At 38.1% G+C, this 15,984-nt stretch overlaps 5 protein-coding genes across 5 annotated transcripts; 3 read left to right on the top strand and 2 right to left on the bottom strand.

Moving 5' to 3' along the window:
* The first annotated feature begins 1,192 nt into the window (after positions 1 to 1,192).
* LOC108040077 (putative gustatory receptor 59b) lies at positions 1,193 to 2,351 on the top strand. Its single transcript, XM_017117318.2, has 2 exons — positions 1,193 to 2,131; positions 2,193 to 2,351. The coding sequence occupies exons 1-2, from the start codon at positions 1,193 to 1,195 to the stop codon at positions 2,349 to 2,351; spliced, it is 1,098 nt and encodes a 365-aa protein (XP_016972807.1).
* Positions 2,352 to 3,689: 1,338 nt separating this feature from the next.
* Positions 3,690 to 4,838, top strand: LOC108040078 (putative gustatory receptor 59b). Its single transcript, XM_017117319.2, has 2 exons — positions 3,690 to 4,619; positions 4,683 to 4,838. Exons 1-2 carry the CDS (start codon positions 3,690 to 3,692, stop codon positions 4,836 to 4,838), a joined length of 1,086 nt encoding a protein of 361 aa, XP_016972808.2.
* Positions 4,839 to 9,513: 4,675 nt separating this feature from the next.
* LOC108040079 (neuropeptide-like protein 31) lies at positions 9,514 to 9,861 on the bottom strand. The gene has a single exon (XM_017117320.2). It carries the CDS (start codon positions 9,850 to 9,852, stop codon positions 9,592 to 9,594), a length of 261 nt encoding a protein of 86 aa, XP_016972809.1. The 5' UTR covers positions 9,853 to 9,861; the 3' UTR covers positions 9,514 to 9,591.
* A 1,740-nt stretch (positions 9,862 to 11,601) lies between these two features.
* Positions 11,602 to 11,982, bottom strand: LOC108040085 (protein suex-1-like). Its single transcript, XM_017117326.1, has 2 exons — positions 11,978 to 11,982; positions 11,602 to 11,917 (listed from the first exon to the last, which is right to left on the bottom strand). Exon 2 carries the CDS (start codon positions 11,876 to 11,878, stop codon positions 11,621 to 11,623), a length of 258 nt encoding a protein of 85 aa, XP_016972815.1. The 5' UTR covers positions 11,879 to 11,917; positions 11,978 to 11,982; the 3' UTR covers positions 11,602 to 11,620.
* A 1,964-nt stretch (positions 11,983 to 13,946) lies between these two features.
* Positions 13,947 to 14,545, top strand: LOC108040083. Its single transcript, XM_017117323.2, has one exon. It carries the CDS (start codon positions 14,009 to 14,011, stop codon positions 14,534 to 14,536), a length of 528 nt encoding a protein of 175 aa, XP_016972812.2. The 5' UTR covers positions 13,947 to 14,008; the 3' UTR covers positions 14,537 to 14,545.
* Positions 14,546 to 15,984: the final 1,439 nt, after the last annotated feature.

The raw sequence follows: 15,984 nt of genomic DNA on the forward strand, positions 1-15,984 counted from the left end.
ATTCGATCAAATATGTGGCTATAGTGTATATCCTAATCGCGCGGTGCTATCGTGAAAAAAAGGTTTTTTATTTGTTTAAGGTAACCAATCAATTAAATCGAAAAATGGAGTGTGCTGGAAAAAAAACAAGTTTAAAACTTCAGCGGCTGCTATATATCAAATTTATTACTGTTGCTTATGTGTGCTTTGCACCGTTTTTATTACTTTTAACTGGGAAATTTAATGATTGTAATAGCATATTCATTATTATTGGCAACAACTTTCTAACCGCCAGTGCGTACTTTAACTTCACATTGTTATGGAAAATTGTTTGCGGCTTTGATTTTCTTAACCAAGAATTAGAGCAGCTGATTGCCTTAAGATCTGATACTGAAATTCAAGTCTCGATTAAGCTGCGTAGAGTGTGGTCTCTTCACTCGAGCCTCAGCTGCATGGCCAACCGAATAAATAGATTCTATCGACTGCCGATGCTAGTCTCACGCATTGATTTCATTATATTTACTATTGTCTGTGGCTACTTTGGTATGATTTACCTATATCAAGGAATAAATTTCTGTTATTTCTATGCAATTTCAATATATTTTTTTCGAATTGCTGACTTCTTTCTTAACGATTTCATATCTGACTTGGCATCGAGTTATCAGTGCTATCCGAAACACCAAGTCACCGAAGGAATCATAACCCAAGAGGTAGTCCCAGAAAACACAAACATTTCACAAATTAATGGTTATAATTACAGATTAGTGCCTATATAATCTATGAGAGCAGCACCAGACTCGACTTAAAAGTATTTGGACTCTTTCCGGCCAACAGAAAACAATGGCTTGGAATGATGGAATTTATAATCAGCAACTCCATTTTGCTGCTGCAATTCTATTTGATGTTGAGTGATTGATTATGCATAACACAACTTTATTATTAGAAAACATGTGAATTCATTTAAATTTAATTTACTTCAAATGCAAAAACATTGTATGTATTGCGTATAAATTAGTTTATATGGTTATATCCTACAGATATTTTTAATTCCTACTATAATAATAAGGAGACGCCACTGCTATCGCAAAGCTGATTTGGATCGGCCAGCCAAATGACACTTTGCTTAATTGACCAATGCCCAATGAAAAATACGAACCAATAACTTTAGTTGCACTTCGAAACTCTTGGACGGCGGTTTATTCGGAAAGCGACAATGAGGTTGATCGTTCAGATTTATAACTCATACGGCATGGTCATGGGCATGACCTCATACATAGCAGTTGGAGGAAAATTCCGGCAAACAAGGATTACGCAGACTTACGCGGTGGTTATGAATGCCATCACCTTGATTTTGCTACCGATGGGATTTTGGAAATCGGCCCAAATAATGACGATGGCCAAATGGCTGCCGTCTTACATGTGGATAACTCCATACGTCCTGTTTTCAATCAACTACATCGTAATCGCGCACACCCTGATTTCGAGATGCTACAGGGACGCTATGTTGATAGACTTACAGGTCGTTATAATACAAGTAAATCGAGAGATGTCGCGCACGGGAAAGGGTATTAACTCAAAGCTGCGACAATTGTTTATCCTGAAAACCTTTACGTTGAGTTACTTGTGTTTGTCGTATTTACTGGGCATTTTCATTTGCCAATACGGACTGCCTTCGTCGCATGTTTGGATTGGATTTCTAGTTAACATTTTCTTAAGCATCCTGATTCTGAACACGTATTTTTATTTTATTTCGTTTTGGCAAATTGCCAGAGGCTATGATATCGTGAGCCAGCGCCTGAAAGAGATATCCCTAGATAAGTCGATGGATCCAAAAGCCCAAGCCGAAGAGATCCGTGGCCTTTGGGCTCTGCATGCGACCCTAAGTCGGACAGCCCGTGGGATAAATAGGCACTATGGTCCACAGATGCTTGCCTCCCGTTTTGATTACTTTATGTTCTCTATTATCAACGGATACTTGGGGACAGTCTACTCCCATTATGACCAATCCGATTCGATCGACAAGTTTTTCGGAGCTCTTTTATATTGGATTCGAAGCTTTGACTTCTTTCTAAACGACTATATTTGCGATTTGGTCACTCAATATCAAAACCAACCGAAGTACTTCGTCACCGAGGGCTCCATGTCTAACGAGGTGAATAGTTATACAGTGTACATTTTAAAACTTCCTTCTTAAAGTCTGTTTATATTTTCAGATGAGTTCTTTCTTGATATATAACAGCAGCACGAGACTGGACCTTATGGTTTGTGGACTTTATCCGGTCAATAGAAACAAATGGCTGCAAATGATAGCATCTATCGTAGTACACACCATAATGCTGCTCCAGTTTCATCTGGTTATGAGCAAAAAATAGATGGCTTAAAGCTACATTTTTATGGATTATCAATAAACTACTTTAAAGCGAACCATACGTAATTTTTGTAGATCTATGTTGTTAAAGCTTTATTTTGCACATATTTTCAATAGGCTTCCAAAAGCAGGCTGATCAGTTTTTGTACCAGTTTGAATAGGTAACACATCGGGCTTTTGATGAGCTGGTCGGACACATTTCATTTATCATGGGGATAAACATTAGGGTCGGTAACGTTTATTTGTATTTGGTGTCGGAACATGTAATATTGCCGTGGCTATGCGTTTGTCTACCAGCAGCGCTTTAGAACCGTTCACATAATTAGAAAAAGTGCAAATATATCGTCGGACACCCCATCATGCATGGTTTCATGGGTTTCGATTTGTCAACAAATGATTCGAGTTCTCCATATGCTGAACATTTTATGGCCATCTCATCCTAGATTGACGACTAACAAGAAAAGAAGCAAATTTTGGCAAGTCGAAGTTTATATACCTTGCAGTTATTACAATTCGTCTACATTTCGACTACATTTCGATTTCTATGCCTATATTACAAAAAACAATGAAGCTATGTCGACTTTGCGCTGCATTTTTCCATCGTTTCTATGGCAGCTATATGATATTGTTGTCCGATTTTAAGTTAATTAAAACCTTATTTCCATAATATTTAAATATTACCAAGTCCCAAACAACAAAAAAAAAAAATTAAAAAAACAAAGTTATATTTTTTTAAAATGATATAGTCGCTCGATCCGGATCGTTCCGACTTATATACTACCTGCAATAGAAAGACAACTTAGGGGAAAGTTTCAAGTAGATAGCTTTTAAACTGAGCGACTAGTTTCCGTAGAAACGGACGGACAGACGGACAGACGGACATGGCTAGATCGACTCTCCTGGTGATGCTGGTCAAGAATATATATACTTTATAGGGTCTGAAATGTCTCCTTCACAGCGTTACAAACTTTTGACTGAAATTATAATACCCTCTGCAAGGGTATAAAAATCAATGAAAATCTGAGGACAAAGTCATCGAGTGCATTTTTTTTAGAGTGGTACTTCTCACTGAAATGTAAAGTTGTGAAGACTCGACAAGAAAATTCGGAGGACCTTCTATTTTATCAGATTACAAATAATTAACTTACCAATTATTTGTAAAACAATTTAATCTGCAGTTGAACAGAAACCTTGTATAATTTAGTTAATGCTAACTAACTTCCTAGTAGCACTATCATTTCCGCATCTTTAGATCACATTTCATCGATATAAGCACTTCCCTTTATTGGGAAAATAAATGACTTCAGTTGAGCCTACAAACTGGTTGAGAAAGGACGTGGTCATGGTTTATTCGTTGGTGAAAATATTTTTTGGCTATTCGCTGGCAATTGGAATTACTTCGCAAAAACTGGTCAACCATGAGTTCCAGAGTACATTTTTCACCCAGGCCTATGTCATGGTTGCGAATGTCGTTACGCTTACCATTCTGCCCATAGTTATGTTGAGAGTTCGTTTGGATTTTCAGGCGAAAATGCACTTTCCGAATCTCATTTTGATTACCTATAATGTTAGGTATGTGGTGTCCTATTTGGTCGTTCTATATACGGTCCTGTCGCGAGGATTTCGGGATACAGCGTTTAAGGAAGTGCAACCTTTGCTACGAAAGTTACGTCAAAGGCAGAATAAATGTACAAGGATACGGCGGTCCCTAATGATTCTAATTTATCTAAAGTTCTTCACCGTATTCTGGTTGTGTATCACCGAAACCATATTTATGTTTTATACAACCGATACGATTAACTTGAATAATATTGCAAAATTTTTATTCTTGAGTAATAATCTTAATATTCTGGAAACGGTGCCAATGGGTTATTTCCTTGCCTTGTGGCACGTTGCTCGAGGATTTGATTATGTCAATCAACGCTTGGATGAAATAATAACGTCATCATCCCCCAGGAAATTGAAGGAGGTGGAAGAACTCTGGTTACTTCATGCTGGTCTCACCAAAACATCACTTAAAATAAATAGGATCTATGGTCCGCAGATGTTGGCATCTCGTTTAAATTTTTTTACAATCGGCGTAGTCCAAGCTTATTGGGGAGCGTTTTTCACCTTCGGAGTGTCCACCCCCGTTTTTTGGATAGTATTGGGATTTATTGGATATTATATTCGTGCTTTGGACAATTATCTCATCGACAACATGTGCGATTTGGTGATGGAGTATCAGAGTTCGGCTAAGCACGCATGGAGTGAAAAGCGCTGGACAAAAGAGGTACTGGAACTCGGTTGTAATTCTTAAAAATATGCTAATCATTCGATCCAATTTCCAATATAGATAAGTGGATATGTGACCTATGCCAGCAGTTTGAAGTTACAACTCAGGACTTGTGGGCTTTTTCAACCGAATCGAAGTCTTTGGTTTAGCACGATCAGCAGTGTGTTTTACTATATTTTAATGCTATTGCAGTTTCATATGGTTATGGGAAAGTAATTCCATTAACTTGTTATAATTGCGCTTAATTAAATTAAGAAATTTTAATTGGTTCCAATTGTTGTTAAAATGCATCCTCAATTAAATTGTTAAGTTAACATAGTAGTGCATAGTTTTTTATTGCAAAACTTTGTAAGTAAACAACCAAGATTGAATTTGGATAATCTGGCACTCTAATGCCCCCAAACTATTGTGATTTCCTAATCATTTTCTGACAAGAAATTGTAAGGATTTGAATGCTCACGTTTGTACCGCTTACGGGCAACAATTTGAGCAATGTAGCAACAAAAGCGTTCTGTTCTGCAAGAGCCAATAATTTCCTATTCGATAATTTCCAAATGAATGCGTTCAGCAAATAAATTCAGCATTGACAGCACTCGCAGTTGAAATTTAAAACGAAATCACGTTTTGCTGTTGCATACTTTTTGGCGTATGCACATCTGCTCTACGTTGTACGTGATGAAAGTTGTGTCATAAACACACGCACACTCTTACACACACTTTTACACTGGCACAACTTAGTCGGAAAATACTGGAAATGGCAGCAGGTGAAATGGGGGAAAGTCGAGAGTTAAGGGAGGCATAAATAAAATGAAATAAAATAAATCAAAGCATAATTTTCGCAATAAATTCGTTTCTACCAAACGCTGAATGCAAATCTAATTCCTTTTGCCAGGCGAAACGTGTATCAAAGTTTTTCACTATTCTATTTGCGGCTTCTGGAATTTATAGCCCGTCTCCTATTTTAATCGGCTTATAAGCAAATCCTATTTTGAATATACCAATTTTAATCAAACTTTAAAATTACCACTTTATTTGGTATATATTTTGGTATTTCTACAAAATAGGGATATTTGTATATTTCAATACAGAGGAGCACAACACAACTCGAAAAGTGAACGTTTTCCTTTTGCCAATTTTTTCAAGGCTTGTATCATTTATAACAAGAAAGGAAAGCTAACTTCGGGCGGAGCCGAAGTTGATATACCCTTGCAGAATACTCTGTAAATTATATTCTCCAAAATTATTCATATGATGCATTCTTAATACTCATAAAAAATCCGAACTTCCTAACTTTAACAACAACAAAGTTATGGCATTTCCAATCGTTCAGTTATATGGCAGCTATAGGATATAGTCAGCCGATCCTTATGAAGTTTGGTAGGTCGGATTGATTGGCCAAAAATAAAACCCATAGAAAATCCCAACTTCCTAACTTTACAAACACCAAAGTTATGGCATTTCCGATCAATCAGTTATATGGCAGCTATAGGATATAGTCGGCCGATCCTTATGAAATTTGGTAGGTCGGATTGATTGGCCAAAAATAAAATCCATAGAAAATCCCAACTTCCTAACTTAACAAACACCAAAGTTATGGCATTTCCGATCAATCAGTTATATGGCAGCTATAGGATATAGTCGGCCGATCCTTATGAAATTTGGTGGGTCGGATTGATTGGCCAAATATAAAACCCATAGAAAATCCCAACTTTCTAACTTTACAAACACCAAAGTTATGGCATTTCCGATCAATCAGTTATATGGCAGCTATAGGATATAGTCGGCCGATCCTTATGAAATTTGGTGGGTCGGATTGATTGGCCAAATATAAAACCCATAGAAAATCCCAACTTTCTAACTTTACAAACACCAAAGTTATGGCATTTCCGATCAATCAGTTATATGGCAGCTATAGGATATAGTCGGCCGATCCTTATGAAATTTGGTAGGTCGGATTGATTGGCCAAATATAAAACCCATAGAAAATCCCAACTTTCTAACTTTACAAACACCAAAGTTATGGCATTTCCGATCAATCAGTTATATGGCAGCTATAGGATATAGTCGGCCGATCCTTATGAAATTTGGTAGGTCGGATTGATTGGCCAAATATAAAACCCATAGAAAATCCCAACTTCCTAACTTTACAAACACGGAAGTTATGGCATTTCCGATCAATCAGTTATATGGCAGCTATAGGATATAGTCGGCCGATCCCGGCCGTTCCGACTTATATACTGCGTGCAAAGGAAAGAAGGGTGTGTGCAAAGTTTCAATCCGATAGCTTTAAAACTGAGAGACTAGTTTGCGTAGAAACAGACAGACGGACAGACGGACAGACGGACAGACGGACAGACGGACATGGCTATATCAACTCAGGAGGTGATCCTGATCAAGAATATATATACTTTATAGGGTCGGAGATGTCTCCTTCACTGCGTTGCACACTTTTGACCAAAATTATAATACCCTCTGCAAGGGTATAAAAACAAAATATTGTTATTTCATGCATATTTAAATTGATTTAAACTACATACTTCTTAAAATGTTAAAAATGAACTAACATAGAATAAAGGTTGTCTGTCAGTAAATGGCCATATTTATTGAATCAAATTAGCAAGGAACCATTTTTTTCGTGCATTAGTGCTACATATATTTACGTAGGCAAATGGTGTGTTAATGTCTTACATTTTTAACTCAAATGACGGCATTTAATAATAAACTACTTTAAACCGAGATGATTTCTCGCGCCAATCATTTCTGTAAATATATATTAACATGATTTGAATTCACATCGAGGCACGTCAACACAATTATGTTGGATAACAAGAGCCAAGATTTATTATGCCCGAATCGAGAAGCAAACATATATACGCACGTAACGGATGCGACGGCTGTACGCCCATTGCCGTTGGGTAGGTGGGCGTGTCCCGTCGCTTGACAATTGTCAAAATCGTCGCCATAACTCACGTGTTGCCAGCAACAGAAACAAATGCATGTGGATCAAGGGGGGAATTCAGAAAGGTGGAGGAGGCGAAGGAGGAGCTGCGGCACCGGGCATCGACAATTTCAATTGAAGCTGATTTGCTCAAAATGCAAATTACGCAATGATTTACATTCCGATTGACATATTTTAGGCGAACAGTTTGCACTTCACCCCTTTCCGAAAACTTTGGATCCGCCCTTTACGTGTTGCTGAAAAGAATCCTTGATTTGGCATTCCCATTGCCATTGCCAAACCATTGTAAATTGGCTGGGATTAGACAGAAGTTGATTTTGGTCGAAAAATCATTTCAATCGTTAGTAAGACTTAAAATAAAACATATTACTTATTCCGCTAAGAAAAGCTTTCAAGTCACAAGATTAAAATCAATAATAAACATTTTCAAATAGCTTCACACCACAGAAAGTTTAGAAAAGTATTTCAATTTCAAAAGAATAGTTAGGCTCATCATATTAAGAACACTTTTTATTATCTGTAGAAGAAATTAAATATTTTTATTTAGTGAAAATAACGCATTGATTCTCACTTTTTAAATCCCTTATTTTCAGCGACCAAGTAAGGCCGTTTGGTAATTTCCAGGATATTTAATGGGAGCATTCAGAAGATTATCGTGGATAGTGCAATAAAAATCTTATTTATATGAACCATCCAACCATGTCATTACTCACACAACTGACGGACACATATCCCGGCCAGGTCTGCTGGTCATCATTACTCTGGCTTTGCCCAGAATACAGTTTTCTCCCTTTGGACGCAGCAACGGTCATCATAAAATTGCTGAGAGGACATAAACGCGTTATTATATTATGCCTTTGAATGCCCATGACTTGCAGGGCTTCGTTGAATAGAGACCATGGAGGATGCAGGATGCAGGGCATTGTGCAGTGGCCACACGACACACACGACATACAGGACACACAGGACACAATGGTTGAACATCAATGCCAGAGCCGCGACATTGAATGGCCAGTGGCAGGAGCAAAAGCTGGAGAAGGACCAACCTCGCGTCCATCAATGAAAATTTGAGCCAACGTCCACAGGCAAAGAAGCTATTCAGCTTAACTTGCATTCCCTGGCCTTTTCCTTTCTGTGTTGCCTTTCAGCCGCAGGACATAAATTTAAAAAATAACAATATGAGTAGATGTCCTCCAGATGTGTGCGACCAAAAGTCAGGGCTGAGCAGAAAAGCCCGTTTAAGGACTTCTCAAGATGCCAGGCAAAAGTTTTTAATGATGCCGCAAAGTCCTTGAACCAAGTTCGATGCACATTCAGTGGATTTGACCTGACTTTGGCATCCTTGGTGGAGGCGACCAGAGCTTCTGCATTGATTTACTTGCAGCTTGGGCAAATGTAAGCCACAGCTGTGGCGAATCGAAATTTCCGTCCAAGTGAAAGTTATTTTTGGGCTGAAAAGTTTTTGCCCCCTCTCCCAAAAATGTTTAAATATTCGTTGCATCTGTGGAATGACTCGCATAGTTTGACCTCTATAAAGAGAAAACTCTCTATAAATACAAAAAAAATTAATAAAAGATCACAAAGACATCAAATCTTAAAAACTCACAATTGGATATTTGGTATAATAGCAGTAAATAATGAAAGAAAGCAATTTTTGGCAAGCAAATATTCTATAGAACGAGTATTATTCGTATATGTTTAAAATCAATGATGACGATGCCATGCCGATTTTACGATAAATTTGTAAATCGTTCCTATAGCAGTTATATAATATAGCCGTCGGGTTTTTTATAAAATTAAAATCTGAAATCGCTTATAATTATTATATCTTGTAGATGTTTCGAATTGTGATTTTAAAACCAATCGAGAAATTCGGATATATCATCGGATAAATCCTAATGTTATTTTTACACATAGACACAACACCACAAGTTTTGGATTCATAAGAATATTGAATTTTGTTTATTAATATTAAATTTAAAAAAGGAATACGTATGTTTTTACAGCGGTTTATCCACCGAAACCACCGAAACCACCGTAACCACCGGCAGAGGCCGAGGAAGATGACTGGGCACTGGAGAATGCGCCCTGGTTGAGGCCTCCGTAGCCAGGATATCCGCCTCCGTATCCGCCGTAGCCGCCGGGATAGCCGCCGCCAAAGCCACCATAGCCGCCAGGAAATCCACCGTATCCAAACTGGGGAGCAGGCACAGCCTCCAGGACACTGAGGAGTGCGAAAATCACAACAACGAACACGACGGCAGCACGCATCTTGGATTGCTTGTTTACTTTGGATCTCTCCGTTTGAGACTGTGGATCGATTTGGATTCGGCGGTCTATTATATAACTAGATTCGCTTGGTTCAACAACCTGTTCGTCTGGTTCTGGAGGTGTCAGTTGTTAGCGCGCCAGTTCCATTCTCTTCAATTAATCGATCCCATCGAAAATGACACACTTCTTGGAGCGAGAGGCGGGGGTACCTCCGTCAAAAACAAATAAGAATGGAAACAAACTTCGCCAAAGCCAGAGTTTAAATACCCTTGCGATTACATGTCGATTTCTATGCCTATATTACTAAAAACAATGAAGCTATGTCGATTTTGCGCTGTATTTTGCCATCGTTTCTATGGCAGCTATAATATTGTTGTCCGATTTTGACAAAACTAAAAGCATAATTCTGATAAAGTAACTAATTATTATACCTCAAAGGAATATTTTGATAAACAGAAAAACAACAAAATACATTTTTTTACATATATATATAGCTATGGCATGAACTAGGATAAATCAAATCGGTGCAAATCTTCTTTACTTTTCAACTTGATATGCGGCTGAAAAATGGCGATTTACAAAAAAAAAATTTCAAAGATCCGCCATTTTGTTAATTGTTGTGCGAAATTAATAAACCTAGTTTGTGCCAGAGCCAAATATGTATTCTCCCTAATTCTATTGGAATTTTTGGTTTCTGATATTCCAGTGAGTTAAAATCCCATGGCTAGATCGACACTCCTGCAAATTACCCTTTTGCAAGGGTATAAAATATCGCCGACCATCCCCTCGGGAATTCCGGTTTTGGAGTTTGGGGTTAACCTTTTCGAAAACTTGTGCGTTTATTGTGGGATTTTGGGAAGTACTCGGCCCGAGTTTTGCCGCTCGCCCATTAGCATAAAATAAAATACAAACAAAAATATTGTTTAATAATAGGTATGAAATTTCGCCGGACTTTGATTTTCGGCTATCACATTCGCTTAGTGACACATACTTTGTATTTCATTTAACATACATTATGCTAATCAAGACATTAATTGGTTTTCTATTTGATTTGCCGGTTGGACTATTGGGCATCAATATCGCCATATATAAAACTGTTTTCACTTCGTTTATATTGTTTGCATTATTTATTATTTGTTTTAAGTTCGAGCCGAAAGCAATATTTTAATGGGGAGCTGGTTATTTGTTGAGTCTTGCGTTCATCATTTTTCTGTATTTGTTGTGCATTTTTTTGGTCCTCTACTTAACATCAACTGTTTTTATACACCTTTGCAATTATTACAAATCGACTACATTTCGATTTCTATGCCTATATTACTGAAAACAACGCAGCTATGTCGATTTTTCGCTGCATTTTGCCATCGTTTCTATGGCAGCTATATGATATTGTTGTCCGATTTTAATTTAATTAAAACCGTACTTCCATTTTATTTAAATATTACCAAATCCCAAAGAACAAAAAAAAATTAAAAGCAACAAAGCTATAATTAATTGAATTTTTTCCCTTTGTTTCTATGGGAGCTATATGATATAGTCGCTCGATCTGATAGCCCGATTTTAGGATAAATTTGTAGATCCTATAGCAGTTATATAATATAGCCGTTTGGAATTTATAAAATTAAAATCGTTTTGAATTGTGATCCTAAAAGAAATCTAGGAATTCAAACCCAAATGATATTTTTACACATAGACACAACAAGATTTACAAGAATATTGAAGTTGGTTTATTAAAATAAAATTTGAAAAGGAATATAATCTCTACAGGGGTTTATCTACCGAAACCACCGTAACCACCGTAACTACCGGCAGAGGCCGAGGCAGATGACTGGGCACTGGAGTATCCGCCCTGGTTGTAGCCTCCGAAGCCAGGATATCCGCCTCCGTAGCCGCCGTAGCCGCCGGGATAGCCGCCGCCAAAGCCACCGAAGCCGCCAGGAAATCCGCCACCAAAGTGCGGAGCAGGCACAGCCTCCAGGACACTGAGGAGTGCGAAAATCACAACAACGAACACGACGGCTGCACGCATCTTGGATTGCTTGTTTACTTTGGATCTCTCCGTTTGAGACTGTGTAACGATTTGGATTCTGAGGTCTATTATATAACTAGATTCCCTTGGTTCAACAACCTGCTCGTCTGGTTCTGGAGGTGTCAGTTGTTGGCGCGCAAGTTCAATTCACTTCAATTAATGACACACTTCTCGGAGCGAGAGGCGGGGGTAACTGCGTCAAAAACAAATAAGAAAGAAAGCAAACTTCGCCAAAGCCAGAGTTTAAATACCCTTACAGTTATTACAAAACGATTACATTTCGATTTCTATGCTTGTATTACTAAATATGCTTTGTCAATTTTGCCTTGCATTTAGCCATCGTTTCAACGGCAGCTATGATATTGTTGTCCGATTTTGACAAAACTAAAAGCGTAATTCTGATATAGTAACTAATTACTATATCTCAAAGGAATATTTTGTTAAACTGAAAAACAACAAAATACATTTTTTATCATTTTTATACCCGTTACTCGTAGAGTAAAAGGGTATATTGTATTCGTGCAAAAGTATGTAACAGCTAGAAGGAAGCGTTTCCGACCCTATAAAGTATATATATTCTTGATCAGGGTCACTAGCCGAGTCGATATAGCCATGTCCGTCTGTCCGTCTGTCTGTCCGTCTGTCTGTCCGTCCGTATGAACGCTGAGATCTCGGAAACTATAAAAGCTAGAAGATTGGCATTTTGCATGTAGATTTTAGGAGTTCCTACGCAGCGCAAGTTTGTTTCAAACTGGTGCCACGCCCCCTTTAACGCCCACAATCGCTTATATACGATTTTAAAAATTTAAATATTTCGGAAAAGTAAAAATGCAGTTTTATTGTGTTTATCAATACCTATCGAAATGTAGAAGAAATTTTTCAAATCGGACCATTCGTTAAAAAGTTATGCGTGATCAAAGTTTCTATCTCCATCTCCCTCGCACTCCCTTTACCTGAGTAACGGGTATCTGATAGTCGGAGCACCCGACTATAGCGTTCTCTCTTGTTATTTTTCGATTTTCCTATCGAAGCTATTTGATATGTCCGTTTTTAATCCCAAAGAAAAAATTTAAAACAAATTAATTTAAAATCCGATTTATATACTACCTGCAATAGAAAGAAATTTTTTTGGAAAGTTTCGAGCAGATAGCTTTTAAACTGAGGGACTAGTTTGAGTAGAAACGGGCGGACGGACGGACAGACGGACATGGCTAGATCGACTCTTCTGGTAATGCTGATCAAGAATATATATACTTTTTTTTTACTTTTTAATGCGTTGCAAACATTTGACTGAAATTATAATACCCTTTCCAATTATAAAAATATCGCCGACCATCCCCTCGGGAATTCAGGTTTTGGAGTTTGGGGTTACCCTTCTCGCAAACTTACGCGTTTATTGTGGGATTTTGGGAAGTACTCGGGCCGAGTTTTGCCGCTTGCCCATTAGCATAAAATAAAATACAAACAAAAAAGTTTTATAATAATAGGTATGAAATTTCGCCGGACTTTGTTTTTCGCTTAGTCACACATACTTTGTATTTCATTTAACATACATTATGCTAATCAAGACTGTCATTAATTGGTTTTCTATTCGATTTGCTGGTTGGTCTTTTGGGCATCAATATCGCCATAAATAAAACTATGTTTACCTCGTTTATATTGTTTGTATTATTTATTATTTGTTTTATATTGGAGCCAAAGGGAATATTTTAATGAGGAGCTGGATGTTTTTTGAGTTTTGCATCCAAAATTGTTCTGTATTTGTTATGTATTTTTTGGTCCTCTACTTAAAACCATCAACTGTCTTTCATCGGCACTTTAAAATAATTGAGAATACATGCATATTTTGCGATTTATATATTTTTACTAGAGCTGTTGATGTCAATAACCTGACCTTGGACGATAATAAATCTTTGTCATCGAAATTTGTAAACACATGATTGTTTTGACATCTAATCCCAGTTGGATTTCAATCCGGTTCTGAAGTGATCTTCGATCCCCTCTTCTGTGATGTCTTGGTAGCAGGTCACTTTGCTGTGAATCACAAATTCATAAAATATATTAAAACAAGACAGCATAAACAAGACTAAAAAGTTTTTCAAAATTTCAGTTGTAAACGCCCCGCGAGAAATGCCAGGCAGCAATGAATTTATGCAGCTTTGTAAGGCAATGTTTACGCATCCCATGAGGTTCGTCTGCTCGGCCACGATACCGGAATACCTGAGCAAGAAGTATCGCAATCGGATAATAAAGCCCGAGGATCCCTACAGTATTTTCCAGTTAATTACTCAAAACAGCACCTATCTGCTGGTCTTTCAATTCCAGGACATTTCCGAGTGCCGTAACATCCAGCTCAACGATCTGCACACCCTCGATTGCGAGAATCACAGGAGTCAAACAAGTACTTTGTTTTTTGGTTTTAGCCATCGCATGTGCTACAACTATACGATGGAACTAACCGCGGACCTTCAGAGGCACTGTGGCGCGGATGACTTGGAACTAAATGAGCAGTCGGGTTACTATTACACCAATCAGGACGTAAACTTCGATATGAGCTTATCCACAAATGCCGGACGTTTGCTGGAATCCCCAGCACTCGTACTGTATCTGATAATATCACTCGTACTCCTCGCCCTTCTGCGATGGAAGGCACCTTGATTGTATGGCAGGATGTAGCTCAGACATTGGAGAGTTTCGAGTCACAAAAATACCTCCCTTTCGAAAAATTATACATCAAACATGAGGAACCCGTATTATTTACTCACTGATCGCTGCAAACGATTAGCTGAGGTCACGTGGAGCTTGATCTGTGCCGGCGATTATCCCAACGATGTGAGAATCCGTTTCAATAGCCAGCTATCGTTGCCTGGTGACCCTTACGCGGTGTTCAGACCAAAAGACGAGGATTCCAAGGATCTACTGGTCATTACTGGCAGCGATGAAGTGAGATCCTGCAGATTCCTAAAGGTGATTGGAGTTAACCAGTTTGAGTGCGTGGGACCGGGCGATTCGTTGAGCTTTGTTCATACAAAATCCAGTTGCATGGTCTGCTTGGACTTCTACTTTCGCATGGCCCAAGAACTGGAAATGGCCTGCAAACCCGGAAACGAGGAAGAGGAATTCTCATACACGGTCTTGCATTTCGCAAACATCGAAAGCCGTTTGCGGTTGATGAAACCAAAGAACAACGAAGGTATCACAAGCGGTTCCAACATGTTTATTCTATTCCTTTCGGTAGTATTGGCAATACTTCTCATTCTACGGTGGCGATAGTTATATTTACATAACTCTGAATTTGGTCTGGTCGATCAGGCTTTGCCTGTGCTGTAATCTGTTTGTATACATTTTCGGGTTGCTCTGAAATGTTCAGAGATTTAAGAACAATTTCCTATAATTAGAATTTATAATTAATTAATTAATTATATAATTATTTAGAATTGTTTCTAAATCTCTAGTACATTTCTAGTGACATCCCAAATAAAAATTATTAGTCTTGTAAGTATTTAATATTTAATTTAATTAAGCAAAAGTGATATGTTGGTAGGCGTTCTATCCTTTTCTTTTGTAAATTTAACAGGTGTCAATGAAAGTAAAATTAAATTTTTTCTACCTATGAGATATTAAATACATTTTTATTTTTTTTATGTTTAATGTCCCAACGGAGTCCTCCTTCTCGATTTCAGTGGCCCCCCTTTTTTATGATCCATGTGATGTATCCATCATGATGTGACATATTTTGACAGTGCTCAAACCTAAATACGCTGACAGTACACAAATCTTTCGCCTTCGTCGGCATGGAACTTAAGAAGCCGTCACCGGGATCTCCATGCTTTTCCTCGCACGATCGCATCGCATTTCCCTTTCATCTGACAATGTTGCCCTTGTCATCTACAATGTGCCACATATGGAGATGGAGTGTGGGGCCTTCAACATCGGACGAGTGTGTGTACTTCGCATCTGCGCGGAGCCCTCGTTCATTAGGTCTTTTATAAATAATTGCTTTTTAACAGAGGCAAAAATTATCACCTAATTATAGAGCTTGACACGGGGGATTCCAACTGTCTCACCTTTTCACGCATTCAGAGAATGGGAGTTTCGCTATATGC

This window comes from Drosophila rhopaloa, unplaced genomic scaffold (genome assembly GCF_018152115.1).
Source record: "Drosophila rhopaloa isolate 14029-0021.01 unplaced genomic scaffold, ASM1815211v1 contig_115, whole genome shotgun sequence".
Taxonomy (NCBI): domain Eukaryota; kingdom Metazoa; phylum Arthropoda; class Insecta; order Diptera; family Drosophilidae; genus Drosophila; species Drosophila rhopaloa.